Source organism: Pleurodeles waltl, unplaced genomic scaffold, assembly GCF_031143425.1.
Source record: "Pleurodeles waltl isolate 20211129_DDA unplaced genomic scaffold, aPleWal1.hap1.20221129 scaffold_119, whole genome shotgun sequence".
NCBI lineage: Eukaryota > Metazoa > Chordata > Amphibia > Caudata > Salamandridae > Pleurodeles > Pleurodeles waltl.
The window spans coordinates 610,160-628,599 of record NW_027149825.1 but is presented as its reverse complement, the minus strand read 5'-3'; the positions used below and the strand labels follow the sequence as shown (position 1 = coordinate 628,599).

General features: G+C 47.1%; 1 protein-coding gene across 3 annotated transcripts in view; it reads left to right on the top strand.

The window, feature by feature from the left end:
- Positions 1 to 18,440, top strand: part of TRIM33 (tripartite motif containing 33) — a 502,696-nt gene that overhangs the window by 382,652 nt on the left and 101,604 nt on the right. For all 3 annotated transcript variants that reach the window (XM_069218910.1, XM_069218908.1, XM_069218909.1), the window contains one exon: positions 16,722 to 16,796. In XM_069218910.1, coding sequence (XP_069075011.1) covers positions 16,722 to 16,796 — 75 coding nt within the window. The remainder of the gene's footprint in view (positions 1 to 16,721; positions 16,797 to 18,440) is intronic.

Sequence of the window (18,440 nt, the reverse complement as noted above, 5' to 3'; positions counted from 1 at the left end):
CTCCCAGACCATATACTCTTATGGCTACCCTGCACTTACAATGTCTAAGGTATTGCTTAGACACTGTAGGGGCACAGTGCTCATGCACTGGTGCCCTCACCTATGGTATAGTGCACCCTGCCTTAGGGCTGTAAGGCCTACTAGAGGGGTGACTTATCTATACCTGCATAGGCAGTGAGAGGTTGGCATGGCACCCTGAGGGGAGTGCCATGTCGACTTACTCGTTTTGTTCTCACCAGCACACACAAGCTGGCAAGCAGGGTGTCTGTGCTGAGTGAGGGGTCTCCAGGGTGGCATAAGACATGCTGCAGCCCTTAGAGACCTTCCTTGGCATCAGGGCCCTTTGTACCAGGGGTACCACTTACAAGGGACTTATCTGGATGCCAGGGTGTGCCAATTGTGGAATCAAAAGTACAGGTTAGGGAAAGAACACTGGTGCTGGGGCCTGGTTAGCAGGCCTCAGCACACTTTCAATTCAAAACATAGCATCCGCAAAGGCAAAAAGTCAGGGGGTAACCATGCCAAGGAGGCATTTCCTTACAGACACTAAATACGAATGCAGCGCGTGCTGCTCCAGCGCACCCACAGGCTGTGGTTCCGGGTATTAATCCGGCCACTGTGCACTCAGTTATGGGTAAAGTACCGGCTAAACGAGAGGAGACTCCATTTTGGCTGGCACAAAAAATTAATATGCTGGAAGCAGTATTTCCCCATACGGGACCTCAGGATAAACATAGAATTTTTACGATGTGTTTGCCATACGGGATGGTTCCTCTGGTGGACCTTTGTAATACCTGGGGCACGGTGTTTGCCGCGCTCTACACTACAGCACACAGTACACCGACATTAGCTAATTTACCGGACATGCTTAAACAGATTCAGGATGAATATGGGGCTGCCCCTGCCTTAGATTTGGGCATGCAGTTGCTGGGCAATTTTGCCACAGTTTCTTCTATTATTTTGAGTAATCTCAAAGGAGAGGCAGTACCACTAGCAGTGCGAATGCGTCTTCGGGATGTTCCGCTGCTTAATCAGGAGCGGGAGCTTCCGAGAATAATAGCGGAAACATATTCTAGTATTGGTCGCAATAGCCTAGGGGCTAGACCACAAAAACCCCAGTTACAGGGTAAAAATAATAAAGATAATGCTAAACAGCAACAACCTGAGGGTTCAAAGAAGCGCTGGGATAAGAAACAGCGAACACCTAAGAAAGATGGTGGGCAGTCTCCGCAACCGGAGACCCAACAGAATAAGTATAATCTCAGGAATAGGGATACTTTGGAGACGCCTGATAGATATCAATATACTGATACACGCCAATCTCGTTCCTTTCAGGACTCCTCGGAGAAAAGAAGTGAGAGAGGTGGGAGGTCAGAGCGGAGGACGGAGTACGTGAAACCAAGACAGGATTCACAACGCTCAGCGGAGGTTTCTATTAAACAAGAAGAGAAACCGCTGCAACAAAAACAGCAATTTAAAAAGAAGAAAGTGGCAGCAGTCTCAGTTAGACATGCCGCTCAAGAAGAGAGTTCTCTTGACGAACAAGACATGGGCGTTAGCACTGTTAGACAGCGCGGCAGAGGTCACAATAGTTCGCCAGAGTCTTCTGGAGCATCTGGAGGTGAAAGCAACTGATGACTTCATACAAGTCGAGACGGCGGATATGCGAGTCTCTGATCCTGATAGAGTATATGAAGTGACTCTGCGATTGGAAGGGGACATTGACAGTATTATAAACGCCATTTTTTGGGACCATGTGGTAAAATCATATGATGTTCTGCTGGCCGAACAAGATTGGCCACCTGACTTTGTTCGCGACTGTCCGGTTGGGGAGGAGGTTATTACACCTTCCTTCTCACCACTTGTTCCGAGAGAACTAGCGGAGTCCTATAGTAAATCATGGGCTCTAGCACAGGCTCCCGCCTTGTATAGAAATAACGTGGGGTGGGACAGACAATCACCTTATCATGTACAGGGAGTGCAGAATTATTAGGCAAATGAGTATTTTGACCACATCATCCTCTTTATGCATGTTGTCTTACTCCAAGCTGTATAGGCTCGAAAGCCTACTACCAATTAAGCATATTAGGTGATGTGCATCTCTGTAATGAGAAGGGGTGTGGTCTAATGACATCAACACCCTATATCAGGTGTGCATAATTATTAGGCAACTTAACAAAAAACAAATATATACCCATTTCAATTATTTATTATTACCAGTGAAACCAATATAACATCTCAACATTCACAAATATACATTTCTGACATTCAAAAACAAAACAAAAACAAATCAGTGACCAATATAGCCACCTTTCTTTGCAAGGACACTCAAAAGCCTGCCATCCATGGATTCTGTCAGTGTTTTGATCTGTTCACCATCAACATTGCGTGCAGCAGCAACCACAGCCTCCCAGACACTGTTCAGAGAGGTGTACTGTTTTCCATCCTTGTAAATCTCACATTTGATGATGGACCACAGGTTCTCAATGGGGTTCAGATCAGGTGAACAAGGAGGCCATGTCATTGGATTTCCTTCTTTTATACCCTTTCTTGCCAGCCACGCTGTGGAGTACTTGGACGCGTGTGATGGAGCATTGTCCTGCATGAAAATCATGTTTTTCTTGAAGGATGCAGACTTCTTCCTGTACCACTGCTTGAAGAAGGTGTCTTCCAGGAACTGGCAGTAGGACTGGGAGTTGAGCTTGACTCCAGCCTCAACCCGAAAAGGCCCCACAAGCTCATCTTTGATGATACCAGCCCAAACCAGTACTCCACCTCCACCTTGCTGGCGTCTGAGTCGGACTGGAGCTCTCTGCCCTTTACCAATCCAGCCACGGGCCCATCCATCTGGCCCATCAAGACTCACTCTCATTTCATCAGTCCATAAAACCTTAGAAAAATCAGTCTTGAGATATTTCTTGGCCCAGTCTTGACGTTTCAGCTTGTGTGTCTTGTTCAGTGGTGGTCGTCTTTCAGCCTTTCTTACCTTGGCCATGTCTCTGAGTATTGCACACCTTGTGCTTTTGGGCACTCCAGTGATGTTGCAGCTCTGAAATATGGCCAAACTGGTGGCAAGTGGCATCGTGGCAGCTGCACGCTTGACTTTTCTCAGTTCATGGGCAGTTATTTTGCGCCTTGGTTTTTCCACACGCTTCTTGCGACCCTGTTGACTATTTTGAATGAAACGCTTGATTGTTCGATGATCACGCTTCAGAAGCTTTGCAATTTTAAGAGTGCTGCATCCCTCTGCAAGATATCTCACTATTTTTGACTTTTCTGAGCCTGTCAAGTCCTTCTTTTGACCCATTTTGCCAAAGGAAAGGAAGTTGCCTAATAATTATGCACACCTGATATAGGGTGTTGATGTCATTAGACCACACCCCTTCTCATTACATAGATGCACATCACCTAATATGCTTAATTGGTAGTAGGCTTTCGAGCCTATACAGCTTGGAGTAAGACAACATGCATAAAGAGGATGATGTGGTCAAAATACTCATTTGCCTAATAATTCTGCACTCCCTGTAATTCCGATAAAGGGCGAACCTCAGCCGCAACCGCAGTATCCTATCAAATTTGAAGCAAGGGCATCGGTTAGAAAAATTATTACACAATTGGAGTATCAGGGTGTACTTGAGCCCTGTGTCTCGCCGATGAATAATCCCTTATTTCCGGTTGCTAAACCGGACCATTCATATAGGATCGTGGTGGATTATAGACATTTGAATAGTCATACACGCACATATGCAATACAGAATTCACACAGCGCAGGACTTATGAATAATATAGTGCGTAAAAAATACAAGACAACATTAGATATCTCGAATGGATTTTTCTGCCAGAATATAGCGCCCGAGAGTCGGGACTATACCTGTTTCAGTGCGTTTGGCTCTCAGAAAATTGTGTTGTTTGCCTCAGGGGTATAAAAATAGCCCAGGACTGTTTTCGGCTCGTGTAACTGAAATACTGCATGAGTTCGACCCTGAAGCATTATCATATGTTGATGACATATATCTGACAGACGATGAGATTCTGCAACATCTAAGGCGTGTATCGCGCATTGTTGTGGGGTTTGCTGATATTGGCTATAAGTTTAATTTTAAGAAATCGAAGATTGCCTTCCTCAGCGTCATTTTCCTGGGATATGAGTTGTCGAGTGAGGGCAAGAGCTTAGCGCCACATTTTTTGGAGAAATGTGCTTTATTGCAGCCTCCTAATACGGTTCGGAAGCTCTAGTCATTGTTGGGGTTTCTGAATTTTGGCAGAACTTACATTCCTGATTATGCGATGCATATAAAACCCTTATACGAGTTGATTCGTCCGAATTTTTCGAGTAAATTTTGGACGATTGAACATACACACATACTACGGGAATTACAAAGTGATCTCTTAGCAGTTAAACACTTACACACACGGGACAATAAGACACTTTTAGTCATCAGGGTGATACCTGGGGCTGTTGGGTTTACTTATGTCACCTTTAGTGAGGGGGAGACAGTCCCGATTGCATACAAGTCTCACTTGTATTCTGCTGCAGAACAACGTTTTGCACAGACTGAGAAAGTTCTCACAGCAGTACAGATGGCTGTTATTAAAGAAAGACCGCTGGCCCAGGGTCAACGCATCGTTGTCGTTTCCCCAATTCCGGCCTTAGAGGTAGTTACAAAAGCGAGTGTTCGAAATTCGAAAGCTTTACACCCGCGATGGATACAATGGGCTACGTCTTTGACAGCCACTGATGTAGATTATGTATTCGACCCTAAACTGCAGACTCAAGAATTTCTTCAATATGAAATGGAATACCCTGTTCCTGCTGGTACGTTGCCTATTGACCAATATCAAGTGGTCATGTATACCGATGGCTCTGCGCAACCAGCGGTTGGGACTAAACAACAGTATTCTGCTGCATGTGCGGTGGTGAGCGGCACTATGGAGGGGGAAGTGTTCTGCCCCGACATACTTATACTAAAACCTTGGGAGATTGCATGGCACAGCTGGCTGAGCTCAAAGCTCTATTGTTAGCATTGGAGCACGCGGATCCGGCAACTTTAACCTTGCTGGTCTGTGACTCCTACTACTGTGTTCAGTCTTTCAATGAATATCTACACTATTGGAAAATGAATGGGTTCAGAGATTCTAAAGGCAACACCATTAAACATAAAATGTTGTGGGGTAAGGTTGCAGATCTGAAGGAAACGCTTCCTAAAGTCCATGTTGTGCATACACTTGGACACCAGCGCGTTGGAATACACGTTGCTGGGAATACTTTGGCTGATGAAGCCGCGAAATCGGCAGTGGCTGTCGCCACTGTGGCCGCAGTGACTCGTTCGAGTACCAAACCAGACACAGAAATTTCGGCTGCCATAAAGGCTACGGTTGATGGCATGCCCTTTCCTAAAGGATTTCCTTCAAAATATAGTTACTGCTTTGTAAAGAAATGGCTCCCTGTTGCAGTTACCCCCCACTTTTTGCCTGATACTGATGCTGACTTGACTGAGAAGTGTGCTGGGACCCTGCTAACCAGGCCCCAGCACCAGTGTTCTTTCACCTAAAATGTACCATTGATCCCACAATTGGCACACCCTGGCATCCAGATAAGTCCCTTGTAACTGGTACCTCTGGTACCAAGGGCCCTGATGCCAGGGAAGGTCTCTAAGGGCTGCAGCCTGTATTATGCCACCCTAGAGACCCCTCACTCAGCACAGACCCACTGCTTACCAGCTTGTGTGTGCTAGTGAGAACAAAATGAGTAAGTCGACATGGCACTCCCCTCAGGGTGCCATGCCAGCCTCTCACTGCCTATGCCAGTATAGGTCAGTCACCCCTCTAGCAGGCCTTACAGCCCTAAGGCAGGGTGCACTATACCATAGGTGAGGGCACCAGTGCATGAGCACTGTGCCCCTACAGTGTCTAAGCAAAACCTTAGACATTGTAAGTGCAGGGTAGCCATAAGAGTATATGGTCTGGGAGTCTGTTTTGCACGAACTCCACAGCACCATAATGGCTACACTGAAAACTGGGAAGTTTGGTATCAAACTTCTCAGCACAATAAATGCACACTGATGCCAGTGTACATTTTATTTCAAAATACACCCCAGAGGGCACCTTAGAGGTGCCCCCTGAAACTTAACCGACTGTCTGTGTAGGCTGACTAGTTCCAGCAGCCTGCCACACTAGAGACATGTTGCTGGCCCCATGGGGAGAGTGCCTTTGTCACTCTGAGGCCAGTAACAAAGCCTGCACTGGGTGGAGATGCTAACACCTCCCCCAGGCAGGAGCTGTAACACCTGGCGGTGAGCCTCAAAGGCTCACCCCTTTGTCACAGCACCGCAGGACACTCCAGCTTAGTGGAGTTGCCCGCCCCCTCCGGCCCCGGCCCCCACTTTTGGCGGCAAGGCCGGAGAAAATAATGAGAATAACAAGGAGGAGTCACTGGCCCGTCAGGACAGCCCCTAAGGTGTCCTGAGCTGAGGTGACTCTAACTTTTAGAAATCCTCCATCTTGCAGATGGAGGATTCCCCCAATAGGGTTAGGATTGTGACCCCCTCCCCTTGGGAGGAGGCACAAAGAGGGTGTACCCACCCTCAGGGCTAGTAGCCATTGGCTACTAACCCCCCAGACCTAAACACGCCCTTAAATTTAGTATTTAAGGGCTTCCCTGAACCTAAAGATTTAGATTCCTGCAACAACAACAAGAAGGACTGCCCAGCTGAAAACCCCTGCAGAGGAAGACCAGAAGACAACAACTGCCTTGGCTCCAGAAACTCACCGGCCTGTCTCTTGCCTTCCAAAGAACTCTGCTCCAGCGACGCCTTCCAAAGGGACCAGCGACCTCTGAATCCTCTGAGGACTGCCCTGCTTCGACGACGACAAGAAACTCCAGAGGACAGCGGACCTGCTCCAAAAAGACTGCAACTTTATCCAAAGAAGCAGTTTTAAAGAACCCTGCAATCTCCCCGCAAGAAGCGTGAGACTTGCAACACTGCACCCGGCGACCCCGACTCGGCTGGTGGAGAACCAACACCTCAGGGAGGACCCCCGGACTACTCTACGACTGTGAGTACCAAAACCTGTCCCCCCTGAGCCCCCACAGCGCCGCCTGCAGAGGGAATCCCGAGGCTTCCCCTGACCGCGACTCTCTGAAACCTAAGTCCCGACGCCTCGAAAAGACCCTGCACCCGCAGCCCCCAGGACCTGAAGGACCGGACTTTCACTGCAGAAGTGACCCCCAGGAGTCCCTCTCCCTTGCCCAAGTGGAGGTTTCCCCGAGGAAGCCCCCCCTTGCCTGCCTGCAGCGCTGAAGAGATCCCTTGATCTCTCATTGACTTACATTGCGAACCCGACGCTTGTTCTAACACTGCACCCGGCCGCCCCCGTGCCGCTGAGGGTGAAATTTCTGTGTGGGCTTGTGTCCCCCCCGGTGCCCTACAAAACCCCCCTGGTCTGCCCTCCGAAAACGCGGGTACTTACCTGCAAGCAGACCGGAACCGGGGCACCCCCTTCTCTCCATTGAAGCCTATGCGTTTTGGGCACCACTTTGAACTCTGCACCTGACCGGCCCTGAGCTGCTGGTGTGGTAACTTTGGGGTTGCTCTGAACCCCCAACGGTGGGCTACCTTGGACCAAGAACTGAACCCTGTAAGTGTCTTACTTACCTGGTAAAACTAACAAAAACTTACCTCCCCCAGGAACTGTGAAAATTGCACTAAGTGTCCACTTTTAAAGTAGCTATTTGTGAATAACTTGAAAAGTATACATGCAATTGAAATGATTCAAAGTTCCTAATGTACTTACCTGCAATACCTTTCAAACAAGATATTACATGTTAAATTTGAACCTGTGGTTCTTAAAATAAACTAAGAAAATATATTTTTCTATACAAAACCTATTGGCTGGATTTGTCTGAGTGTGTGTACCTCATTTATTGTCTATGTGTATGTACAACAAATGCTTAACACTACTCCTTGGATAAGCCTACTGCTCGACCACACTACCACAAAATAGAGCATTAGTATTATCTATTTTTACCACTATTTTACCTCTAAGGGGAACCCTTGGACTCTGTGCATGCTATTCCTTACTTTGAAATAGCACATACAGAGCCAACTTCCTACATGCTTGAATGGTGCGCTGAATGCTACTGTTACAATTCCAAAAACAACAAGTGATGGACGGAATGCTGAACATTGTCAAACACTCACCCCCAGTCACAGATCTGGGTTTAATCCATCGTTCTTTTGCTCACCATGCCACCCCAGTTTGGACCCAGCCATATGCAAATCAGTCTTGACCCTGTTCCTCATGGGAACAGTCCAGCCCGAACTGCCAAGCCAGGTCCTCACTGGACCGGAAACAAGCATCCTGGGACCGGTTTCGGGGTTTCACCCCTCATCAGCCAGGGTAGCTTGAATCCAGTGTCATGGGAAGCACGGGACCCACGTCTGGGCATACCCTTCCCACTTAGGGCGACAAAGCAAAAACAGCAAGTGATGGACGGAATGCTGAACATTGTCAAACACTCACCCGCAGTCACAGATCTGGGTTTAATCCATCGTTCTTTTGCTCACCATGCCACCCCAGTTTGGACCCAGCCATATGCAAATCAGTCTTGACCCTGTTCCTCATGGGAACAGTCCAGCCCGAACTGCCAAGCCAGGTCCTCACTGGACCGGAAACAAGCATCCTGGGACCGGTTTCGGGGTTTCACCCCTCATCAGCCAGGGTAGCTTGAATCCAGTGGCATGGGAAGCACGGGACCCACGTCTGGGCATACCCTTCCCACTTAGGGCGACAAAGCAAAAACAACAAGTGATGGACGGAATGCTGAACATTGTCAAACACTCACCCCCAGTCACAGATCTGGGTTTAATCCATCGTTCTTTTGCTCACCATGCCATCCCAGTTTGGACCCAGCCATATGCAAATCAGTCTTGACCCTGTTCCTCATGGGAACAGTCCAGCCCGAACTGCCAAGCCAGGTCCTCACTGGACCGGAAACAAGCATCCTGGGACCGGTTTCGGGGTTTCACTTATCAATTCCAGGCATTGGTGTACGTGAAATTCCCCATAAAATTGAGAGACCTCAATTGATTTCTGCAGCACATGAGGGGGTGGCTTCTGCACATGCTGGAGTGGCTGCCACGATTTCACTTTTACAGGCTCGTTACTGGTGGCCTGGTCTCTATAAAGAGACGAAGCAATATGTCCTTTGTTGTGACGTTTGTCAACAAATTAAAGCATCGTCGGCTAGACACCCGCAGCAGACGCCCCTTCTGATTTCAAATAGACCATTACAGTGTGTGTACTTGGATCATTGTGGTCCGCTGGCACCAGATAGTGCATACAAATATATATTGGTTGCTGTAGATTCGTGCTCCAGATTTGTGTGGGTCTGGCCACAACGCTCGGCTGACGCTCGAACCGTTATTAAAGATTTGCGTATCTTTGTCGATATATTTGCAGTTGCGGCTTTTCATTCGGACCAGGGCCCTGCTTTTGCCTCTAAGGCATTCAGGGACACCATGGCTTCGTTGGGGGTCCAACTCCAATTCTCGTCTCCATTTCATCCCGAGGGAAATTCTGTCGTGGAGCGTTTAAATTGTGATTTAAAGCAGTCCTTAACGGCCAGAGTTATAGGTACGGGTCGTGGTTGACTAGCCCACCTATATGGAGTACAGAGAGCACTTAATAACTTGCCTAGAAGGTCACTGGTGGGTCGTACTTCATATGAGTGCCTGTTTGGAACACAAATGTATGTTCCTGATCTAGATGGTCCTGGTGTGGAGGCGGCAGATACGCCCTTTGACATAAATGATCGTGTCACTGTTTTGCAGGATTTACAAGAATTCCGTGAAGATAACTCTTCTGCCAGTGCTGCCTCCTCAGGAATTAAGGATGAGCCAGTGACACCTACTGGTTGGATACCCAGGATTGGGGATCTAGTGCGTGAAAAGGTCGCAGTTAAAAAATAATTTGGTCCTTCTTATCGAGCACCTGTCCCTGCGTTAGGGTTAAGCGGCACGAGAACTGTGATTTTACCGCCGCTGCGAGGGGCCTAAGGAAATCGCTTTGTTTCCATTGATAATGTCAAGTTACAACATGTGGCCGATTCTGCACAGCAGACCAAGAGGGACACCCAGTAGTTCCGGAATCCCTCTCACTACTGGGGAAGAAGTCCCGCTGCAGGTGATTTTCACCGACACTGTTTCCTCTCCGAGCTTGGGGAGGGTGGATGATGATCTTGCGATTGTTCCACCGACCGCGATTAATATGGAATCTTTTGATCAAATTGCTGTACGTTCTACTGACGTTTCTGAACATGTGGTTTATAGCGTGCCACGGCGAGAGCCTCCATCTGCTTCTTTGTTCACAGTTGCACCTTTTGCTAGAACTGCTTCTGGCTGCTTCAACGACGCTGATAATGATGTGTCCGGCTCCTCGTCCTCGGATGTCTTCTGTCCACGGTCCACAACGGCTGCTGGGTTGGCTTAAACGCACATATTTTGTTTTTCCTTGGAACTATTTTTGGCTGTTTTTGGCCGTGATGACTCTTTTATTATGGTTGGGATTTGTGGTTACTTTTTTTCTGATAATACATGGTCATTTTCTTCCTGATCGATCAGATATTGAGCACGTCGAGACTGTGTTAAAACCGCATTTTTCGTCTCATATGGTTCGAAGAGACTTGTCCACTGTAAACATTTCTGCAATACCGGTTCCAGATGGAATTGTGTGGGATAAAGTAATGTTTGATATATATGGTCCCACTGAATTGATTCAAATACCGTATGTCCTAAAATTATCAATGAATGATATTGTTATACCTGCCATTGTTTCTGATGATTAGGATGTGAAGACAGTAGATTCTATGCTAACGGATTTGCAATATTATACTGTCTATGACGATGAAGATGCTTACCAATTTAGAGATAATCATGGTGACATGTTTTGCTACAACTATTATGGACACCATTTTATTCATAAAGCTAGTAGCCCTAAGCCCATGTTTAATTATGTGCAATGGGAACATTGCTCTACTCCTCCACAAGGGAGTTCGAAAACGTATTATGATAAATTTGCATATTTTTCTGGGCATGATCAACGGAATGCGAAGTCCTACTATTTTAAAGTTGCACCGTATTCTAATAAGCAAATGTTATTGACCGATACTAAATTACTGTATTCAAATTTGTTTGTATCTAAACTTTCGGTCGAGGGGTATGAATACTGGTTTAAAACTGTTGACTTGAAAAGTGTTTGGGGTTCGAAAAATTGGCAAATGCAAGGCAGGGACATGTTGTTTAGGGCATGTATTATCCCTGTGCAGATGATTTTTCTCAATGACACAGTACAACAGACTAGCTATTTGGGCTTAGAGACAATAAGGGAGTTGACTTTGCCTAGTATACCTGTCCCTTCTAAATTAACAAATTAGCAGCACTATGTGAATGCTACTTTTAGTGACTTTACACATTGGGTCCAGAATGGTACGCTTAACACTTCATCGTTACATCCAGGCGGGTGGTTATTATGGCCTGTAGACACTAATGTGTGTCATCAACGTTTTGTCACCTCTTCAGGGGGGTTCAGGACTAGTAGGGCAGACCCTCGTTACGTATCACCAGAACATGCTGATATTATAACTACATACAGTGTGGGGAAGCTTTGTCAGCAATGGTTGAAGTCGTCCACGCTGGATGCAGTTAAGTCACATCTCACGTTACTGTCTAATGATACTGATTTACAAGATTTTTTGTCAGGTCCCAAAGTTCCACGGAAGAAAAGGTTCTTATACGAGGTTTATAATGAGATTTGGAAGCTTTCACAACAAGAGGCTGCAGCCCGGTTGAGGCAGATTGATCAGGCCTATCTCTACTTTGCAATTTACTTCGTGTTTGAAGCATATTCCGGTGGGTAGATATGAACTATTGGGAGACAGTTACATACACGAGGTGTGGGACCTTCCCTTTCAGTACAGATGTGTTAATGGTTTGAAGGAGGTTTTTCTTAGCGGCAGCGAATGTGAAGCTTCTGTCAGCCATTCAATGGTTTGTAAACAGCTGTCCTTACACGTGGCGTGTAACGCTTCGATTGCTAACTTAGCTTGTTATCTGAAGGGAGTTCCAGTCCCGGTTATTAAAAACACTTTCCAGGTGCTTTCTAACGGCAGTTACATTGTTCTTAACAGCGAACGCTGCTGTGGCATGCGTGCTGGAATAGTTTACATCGTTGTTGTCAACAAGGCCGTTACGTGCTGCGGGAATGTGTTGTTTCCCCCCACTCAATTTAGGGAGGTAGCGGACATCTGGCCTCATATTGCTACTTCCAAGGTTGATTTCGACAAGTTGAGTCGGCTAAAAGCTTTATTGTTTCAGAAACATGTGGCCCTTACATCTGTTAGCGAGACCTACGCACTTCAGGTGGCAAGGTCATCGGCGGAGATACAGTCCCTTTTGAATACTAACTTTCCGAATCACTTCGGTGAACTTGTGGGACGTATATTTAATGCATCCAGCACTGCTGGTATTGCACATTTTTTCAAAGTCGTTGGTGTTGGTTTTGCTCATACCTTCTCTTCCATATTCGGTTTGATACCTTCGGCTATACATTCTATTTTCGGAAGCATTTTTGGGGGTTTCCCGATTACTTTGGCTTTACTGGCTGGAGTCTTGCTGTTGTTGCTATTTTTTCGCAATGGCTGTCCCGTCACTACGAGATCCTGTATTGCTGCTCCCGTCAGCGCAGCTGTGTCGTGAACGCATGATGCAGCATTTTGGAGCGACACTCCTGGGACATTTGGAGTGTGACTGGTCTCTGTCATTCAGACCGGTTTTGGATTGTGTGCAACCCGTGTTTCGATGCCTTTGGTGCTCGTTTGAACATGCACTGGCTCTATGTCTCTCATTGCAGCGCCCTCCAATGGTCGATACTGATCTGTTGATGTTCCCGATTAGGGCTCATTCCCAGACTTGTGCACTACGGATGCGCTTGCTTCGTGAGGCAGTTTGAGATTCCCTTCCTGGAGGAAGATGGTATTGTCTCTTTCATAGGCCCTGCACGGGGTGCCGCCCTGAATGGTTTTGGGGCTTTGGATCACACCTGCTCCATGGTACTTTGTGGCGTGGATCTTCCGATATTGACATATATCGAAGTGGAGGAACTCCTGCGTTCTATTGCTTCTATCTGACGATTGGATTTTTACGAAATTGACACTATATTGAATTTGGCTTTATGATCACATGTTACCTAAATTTATGACTTTGTTGTCTTCTCACCTTGTCGAAATAATTGTTTTAGGTATTGTTTATATTTAGGGCATCCTTTTATATTATTGGAACCAATTGCTACCGACAAGGGGGAGGGTGTAGTGTGGTTAGTTTTACGTATTCATTGCGCTTTAGCTTCAGGCTTTAGGCCTTTGTGCACTTTGCCCTGAATATATTTTATTCATTTGCTGACAGCTTAGAGCCTCTGTGCACTTTGCTCTATGTGCTTTTTATTAGGCTTCGTACTGTTATTTTTCAAATAACCAGTTCTACGGTGTTGTTTTTTATTGATATCACACTGTTTTGCCTACTTCAGCACTGGAGTTCTCCATAACATATTTACTCTGTGCCTCAGTCAAGGATACAGTCTGGTACATTGCCGATAGACGTGGTAGGAGTTTAGACTTGGCATTCCTGCGTAGGGACATTTTGTGATCACAATGACATGTTATTTATAAAATCACTTACTTGTCCCAATACATGCGAGAGGGAGATTCCGACCAGGGAACCACAACTAGACGCTGACTGCCTCGTTGCAGATGCTGAACCAAGATCACAGGTCTTTGCTCAGATATGAGGGCTGATGTCTCCACAGTGATTCTAATAGGCAAGCTAGAAGCTTAACATGCTGTGCTCTAAATAGAACAAGCAGAGGGAGAGTAGAAACTGTTAGACAATATGATAGCTTTGTTCTTATGTTTTACTCTCCTGGTGACTATTTCAATCCTACTGTGTTGTATCGTTCTGGTTATTGCGGCTCACGCCTTAATATCTAAAATACAGTTGTTTTATTAAAAACATTATATAAAACTTATACTGTCTTTGTCATTTGTATATGAGATCATATTGGAAATAAGAGAGTTGGTTTGGATCTGAGTAACCACGACTTCCCTGAGAAGTTCCAAAGATGTCATGCGCTCGGCTGCCGAATCATTCCTTCCACATGGGAGAAATGAGGCACTGCTAGTTAGCCGGAGCAAAAACCGGATTTAGGGTGACCGGGTTCTTTACACGTGGGTCAGACTCAGTCCCCCACACCGTTATAGATCCTGCTACCTAGAAATCCAGTAGTCTCATTTAGAATAATGAGAGCCCACGCGACAGTGGAACTCAGGCCTCATGTACTCCATACCGCCAATACCACTTCTGCCCAGAGTTCTGAAGATTAGGCAAGACCGGGCCCAAGTAATCTTGATAGTTCCAGACAGGGCACGAAGAGTCTGGTATACCGAGCTCTTCAGCATGACCTTCGATCCTCCAATCAAGACTGCCCCTTGGGGAGGATCTTCTGTCGCAGCAACAGAGGACGGTTATCCACCCAAACCTGTCCAGTCTCCGCCTCCTTCAGTGGAGATTGAGCGGTGACAGTTGACAGCTTTTGACCTTCTACCCGAAGTCTGTAATGTCACCTTGGCAGCCAGGCGTCCCTTCACTAAGACGGTATACGGCTGTCGTTGGAAAAATGTTGTGGCATGATTTATTAACAAATCTGTTGATCCCCTCTCTTCACTTCTCTCAGAGGTTCTTCTCTTTATTCTCTCTCTTGCCCAGCAAGGCTGTGCTCTAGGCACACTCAAGGGATATTTGTCTGCCATCTCTGCCTTCCTAAGGCTACCAGAGCAACCTTCTCTTTTGGGAGGTTTCTTAAAGGCCTCACTCATATGTTCTCTCATGTTACGTTCATCATGCCCCAGTGGGATTTAAACTTGGTCCTCGCATACCTCATGTGCGCCCCTTTCGAGCCGCTCCACAATTGTCCTTTACAGCTCTTAATATGTAAAACACCTTGGTTGCCATCACCTCTGCTCGCAGAGTAAGTGAGCTTCAGGCTATTTCCTTGAAGCCACCATTTCTAGCAGTGCATCCTGAAAAAGTTGTGCTTCGTATCAGGGCTTCCTTTCTTCCCAAAGTGGTAACTCCTTTTCACGAAGGCCAATCTATCACCTTGCCTACTTTTTACGCACCCCCACATCCCTCACCTGAGAAGGAGAGACTCCACTGTCTGGATCCAAAAAAAAGCGTTGGTGTTCTATCCAGATCGTACCAAAGATTTCCGGGTGGACGATCAACTCTTTGTGGGATATTTGGGTGCATAGAAAGGTATGGCAGTGCAGAAGAGGACCATCTCACGATGGGTAGTCCTCTGCATCAAGATATGCTATGCTTTGGTAAAAAAGCAACTTTCCTGAGGGTTTGCGAGCTCATTCGACCAGAGCAACCGCTGCTACCACAGCATTAGCATGCGGAGTTCCAGTCCTGGATATCTGTCAGGCCGCAGCGTTGGTGTCCTTACACATGTTCACCAAGCACTACTGCCTGGACAGTAAGGTCCGCAGGGATGGCTATTTTGGCCGTTTGGTCCTGCAGGACTTTTTGGTGTGATCTTAGTTCACAGCCCACCACTGGGGATTGTATTGCTTGGATATCTATTCAAAGGTAAGGTATCTGCAATGAGAAGTCTCTATCAGATGTACAGGTTACTTACCTTCGGTAATGATCTATCTGGTAGAGACATATTCTAGTTGCAGATTCCTTACCGATCCGCCTATCCTCCTCGCTCTGCGAACTGATTTCTACGGACAGGTACTTCCCTCTAAAGGCCCTAGTTGTGGCGCACCATTCTCAGTGTTCTTCATGGCTCTGCGCTAACTGGCGTGGAAAGTCGTGAAAAGAAACTGACACCAGCATGCCTGGGTGGTGCCTGTATACGACCGTGACATCATCACTGGACCACGAGCCCAGCGACGCCCGCGGAGTCGACCGACGCCACCTAACGGCACACAGGGTTACTGCTCAAAGAAAAAATCTCCAGATTCAGTCTGACACCTGGGGAAATTCAAAAGTAAGGAATCTGCAACTAGAATGTCTTTACCAGACATATCGTTATGGAAGGTAAGTAACCTGTGCTTTTCCATATATATTTACAAATATGTGATTGTGCACTTAGAGCCAACTTTACAGCAGCTGGTCTACAAAAAGCCCTATCAAGCAGGCGAGGAATCCCGTCCCACTGACCTCAGATTAATGTGCTGCCTTCTTGGCCCTACAATATTGAAGATGGTATTCCCTAGTATGACTATTTTGGAATGTTTCCTGTCCGATAAAATGGGTAAAATCACTTAAAGTAATCTCATTTAAAGCTGCCTTTGATGCATCAAAACACATTGGGAACAGTTGTGCCATCAATAAATCCAAAACATCTTTTGCCTTTTAATTGTGTGCTGTACAGTAACACAAAAATATTGTTCTTATGTATTTGCTACATAAGTACTCCACCCACCTCAAGCTTAGTTTCAACTTCCAGACCAGTCCTAGTTAAAATGTCATTGTGATTCGCCATTGTGAGTAGCTTTGCATGCATTTCAGCTGATCAAAACTGCAACTGTTTTTTTTTCAGATTTGAGGGTCGTTAAGAGGTTAATTTGAAGTTTTTTCTTGTTGTTTGTTTCATTAAAGAAATGCGAGCGCCTCCTGCTTTACCTTTACTGCCATGAGCTAAGTATTGAATTCCAGGAACCAGTCCCAGCTTCGGTAAGTGTGTTTTTTTCCTGCCTACTTTGAATCCAAGCATAACATTCCGGCTTGTTCACCATAAATGTGTTAATTGTAGCCCTTTTTTTCAAACTTTTGTTCTTTAAATACATGTATAGCCAACTGGACTTCTCTCTGCAGATGTCCCCCCACTTTCGCCCCCCCCTCCTGGTTTTGGACTGAAGCCTCCTAACCAAACTCAAGTGCCAGTGTTATCTCCCCTAAAAACAAAATATCCAGTTGCAACCCAATTGTAAAAATCTGGCTCCTTATATAGTGGACAAAAACCTGTGTAAAGAGTCCAAGCAAACCCCAGAGGAATTACAGAGACACACATGACACCTCAAATGCTCTCTCTTGTGGTAGTGTGGGCGAGCAGTTAGGCATATCAGACGGTAGTGCTAAGCATATAAAGCACACACTTTTCAAGATAGGAATTTTTACAGTTTTCAAAAACTGGAGGGGACCTGGAGAAAGAGGCTGCATGCGGTGACTGGAAGTGCAGTCTGGCCAAACCCAGGAATGAGCTCACCTCCAGAGGGTCTCAGAGCCCCGTGGGCACCGTCAACTCCCTTGGATCCGGGCTGTGGAGCTCGGGTGCAGAGGTGCTTTGAGGCGTTTGGTCACTGTGGTTAGGTGCTTGCTCTGGGTTTTGGTGACGTGGTGAAAAGGGGAAACTGGGCAGTGGGGCCACTCTCCTCAATGGCGCAATGGATCCTTACGTCCCTCAACAGTAGATCTGCTGTTACAATCTGGATTGGACCACCAACAAGCCTTGGTTGCTGTAAGGGGTCAATACCCCAGGTATAGGTGCAAGGAGCTTCCGGGTGGGGTCAGCGTTTCGAGATTTAGGTGAAGTGGGGTGGCTGACCTCCTGGGCTCCAAGCAGAGAGTTGATCCCTCAGAGAGCCTAATGGCCAACGTGGCAGAGTACCAGACTTACAAGCGGTGCCTGCAGTTGCATATCAGGGGAGTTTGAGAGAGCACAGGGGCGGGGGCCCAAGTAGGCACACAACACACACCCTCAGGGGTGCAGGGGCAGCCGGGTGCAGTGGGCAAACAGGGTGTCTGGTTTTTAATAGGATTCAATGCAGGGACCCGGGGTTCACTCAGACGCTGCAGGCAGGGCACAGGGGGGGCTTTTCGGGCCAGCCACCGACTGGGCATTGATGAGGGCTGCCTGCTGGTCGTTGCTGCACTGGTGGTCAGTTTCTCACTGGCCGGGGGGCTGCAGGTGTAGTGCTTCTACAGGCGTCTGATATCTTCGTCTAGGGCAGTCGCGGTCAGAGGGGTCCTCGGGATTCCCTCTGCAGGTGGCATCGTGGGGGTGCAGAGAGGTCAGCCCAGGGTTGACACGTCATCTGAGTCGCCTCGGGGTCCTCTCTGGATAGTTGGTATCTCTGGACACGGGCTGGGGGCGTTGGATGCAGAGTAGTGGGGACTCACTTTTCTGGAGTGAGGTGGGAGTCCCTTTAAAGATGGATGTCTTTTCTTCTTGTTGGGCAGAGCAGCTGCCCATCGGAGTTTTTGGTCCTTTGGCAGGCAGTCCCCTGATGGCTTTTCAGGGGTCACTGGTCCTGCAGAACGTGTCGCTTTTCTGGTGCAGGGTCTTTGAAGCAGGAGACAGGCTGGTAAGGCTGGGGC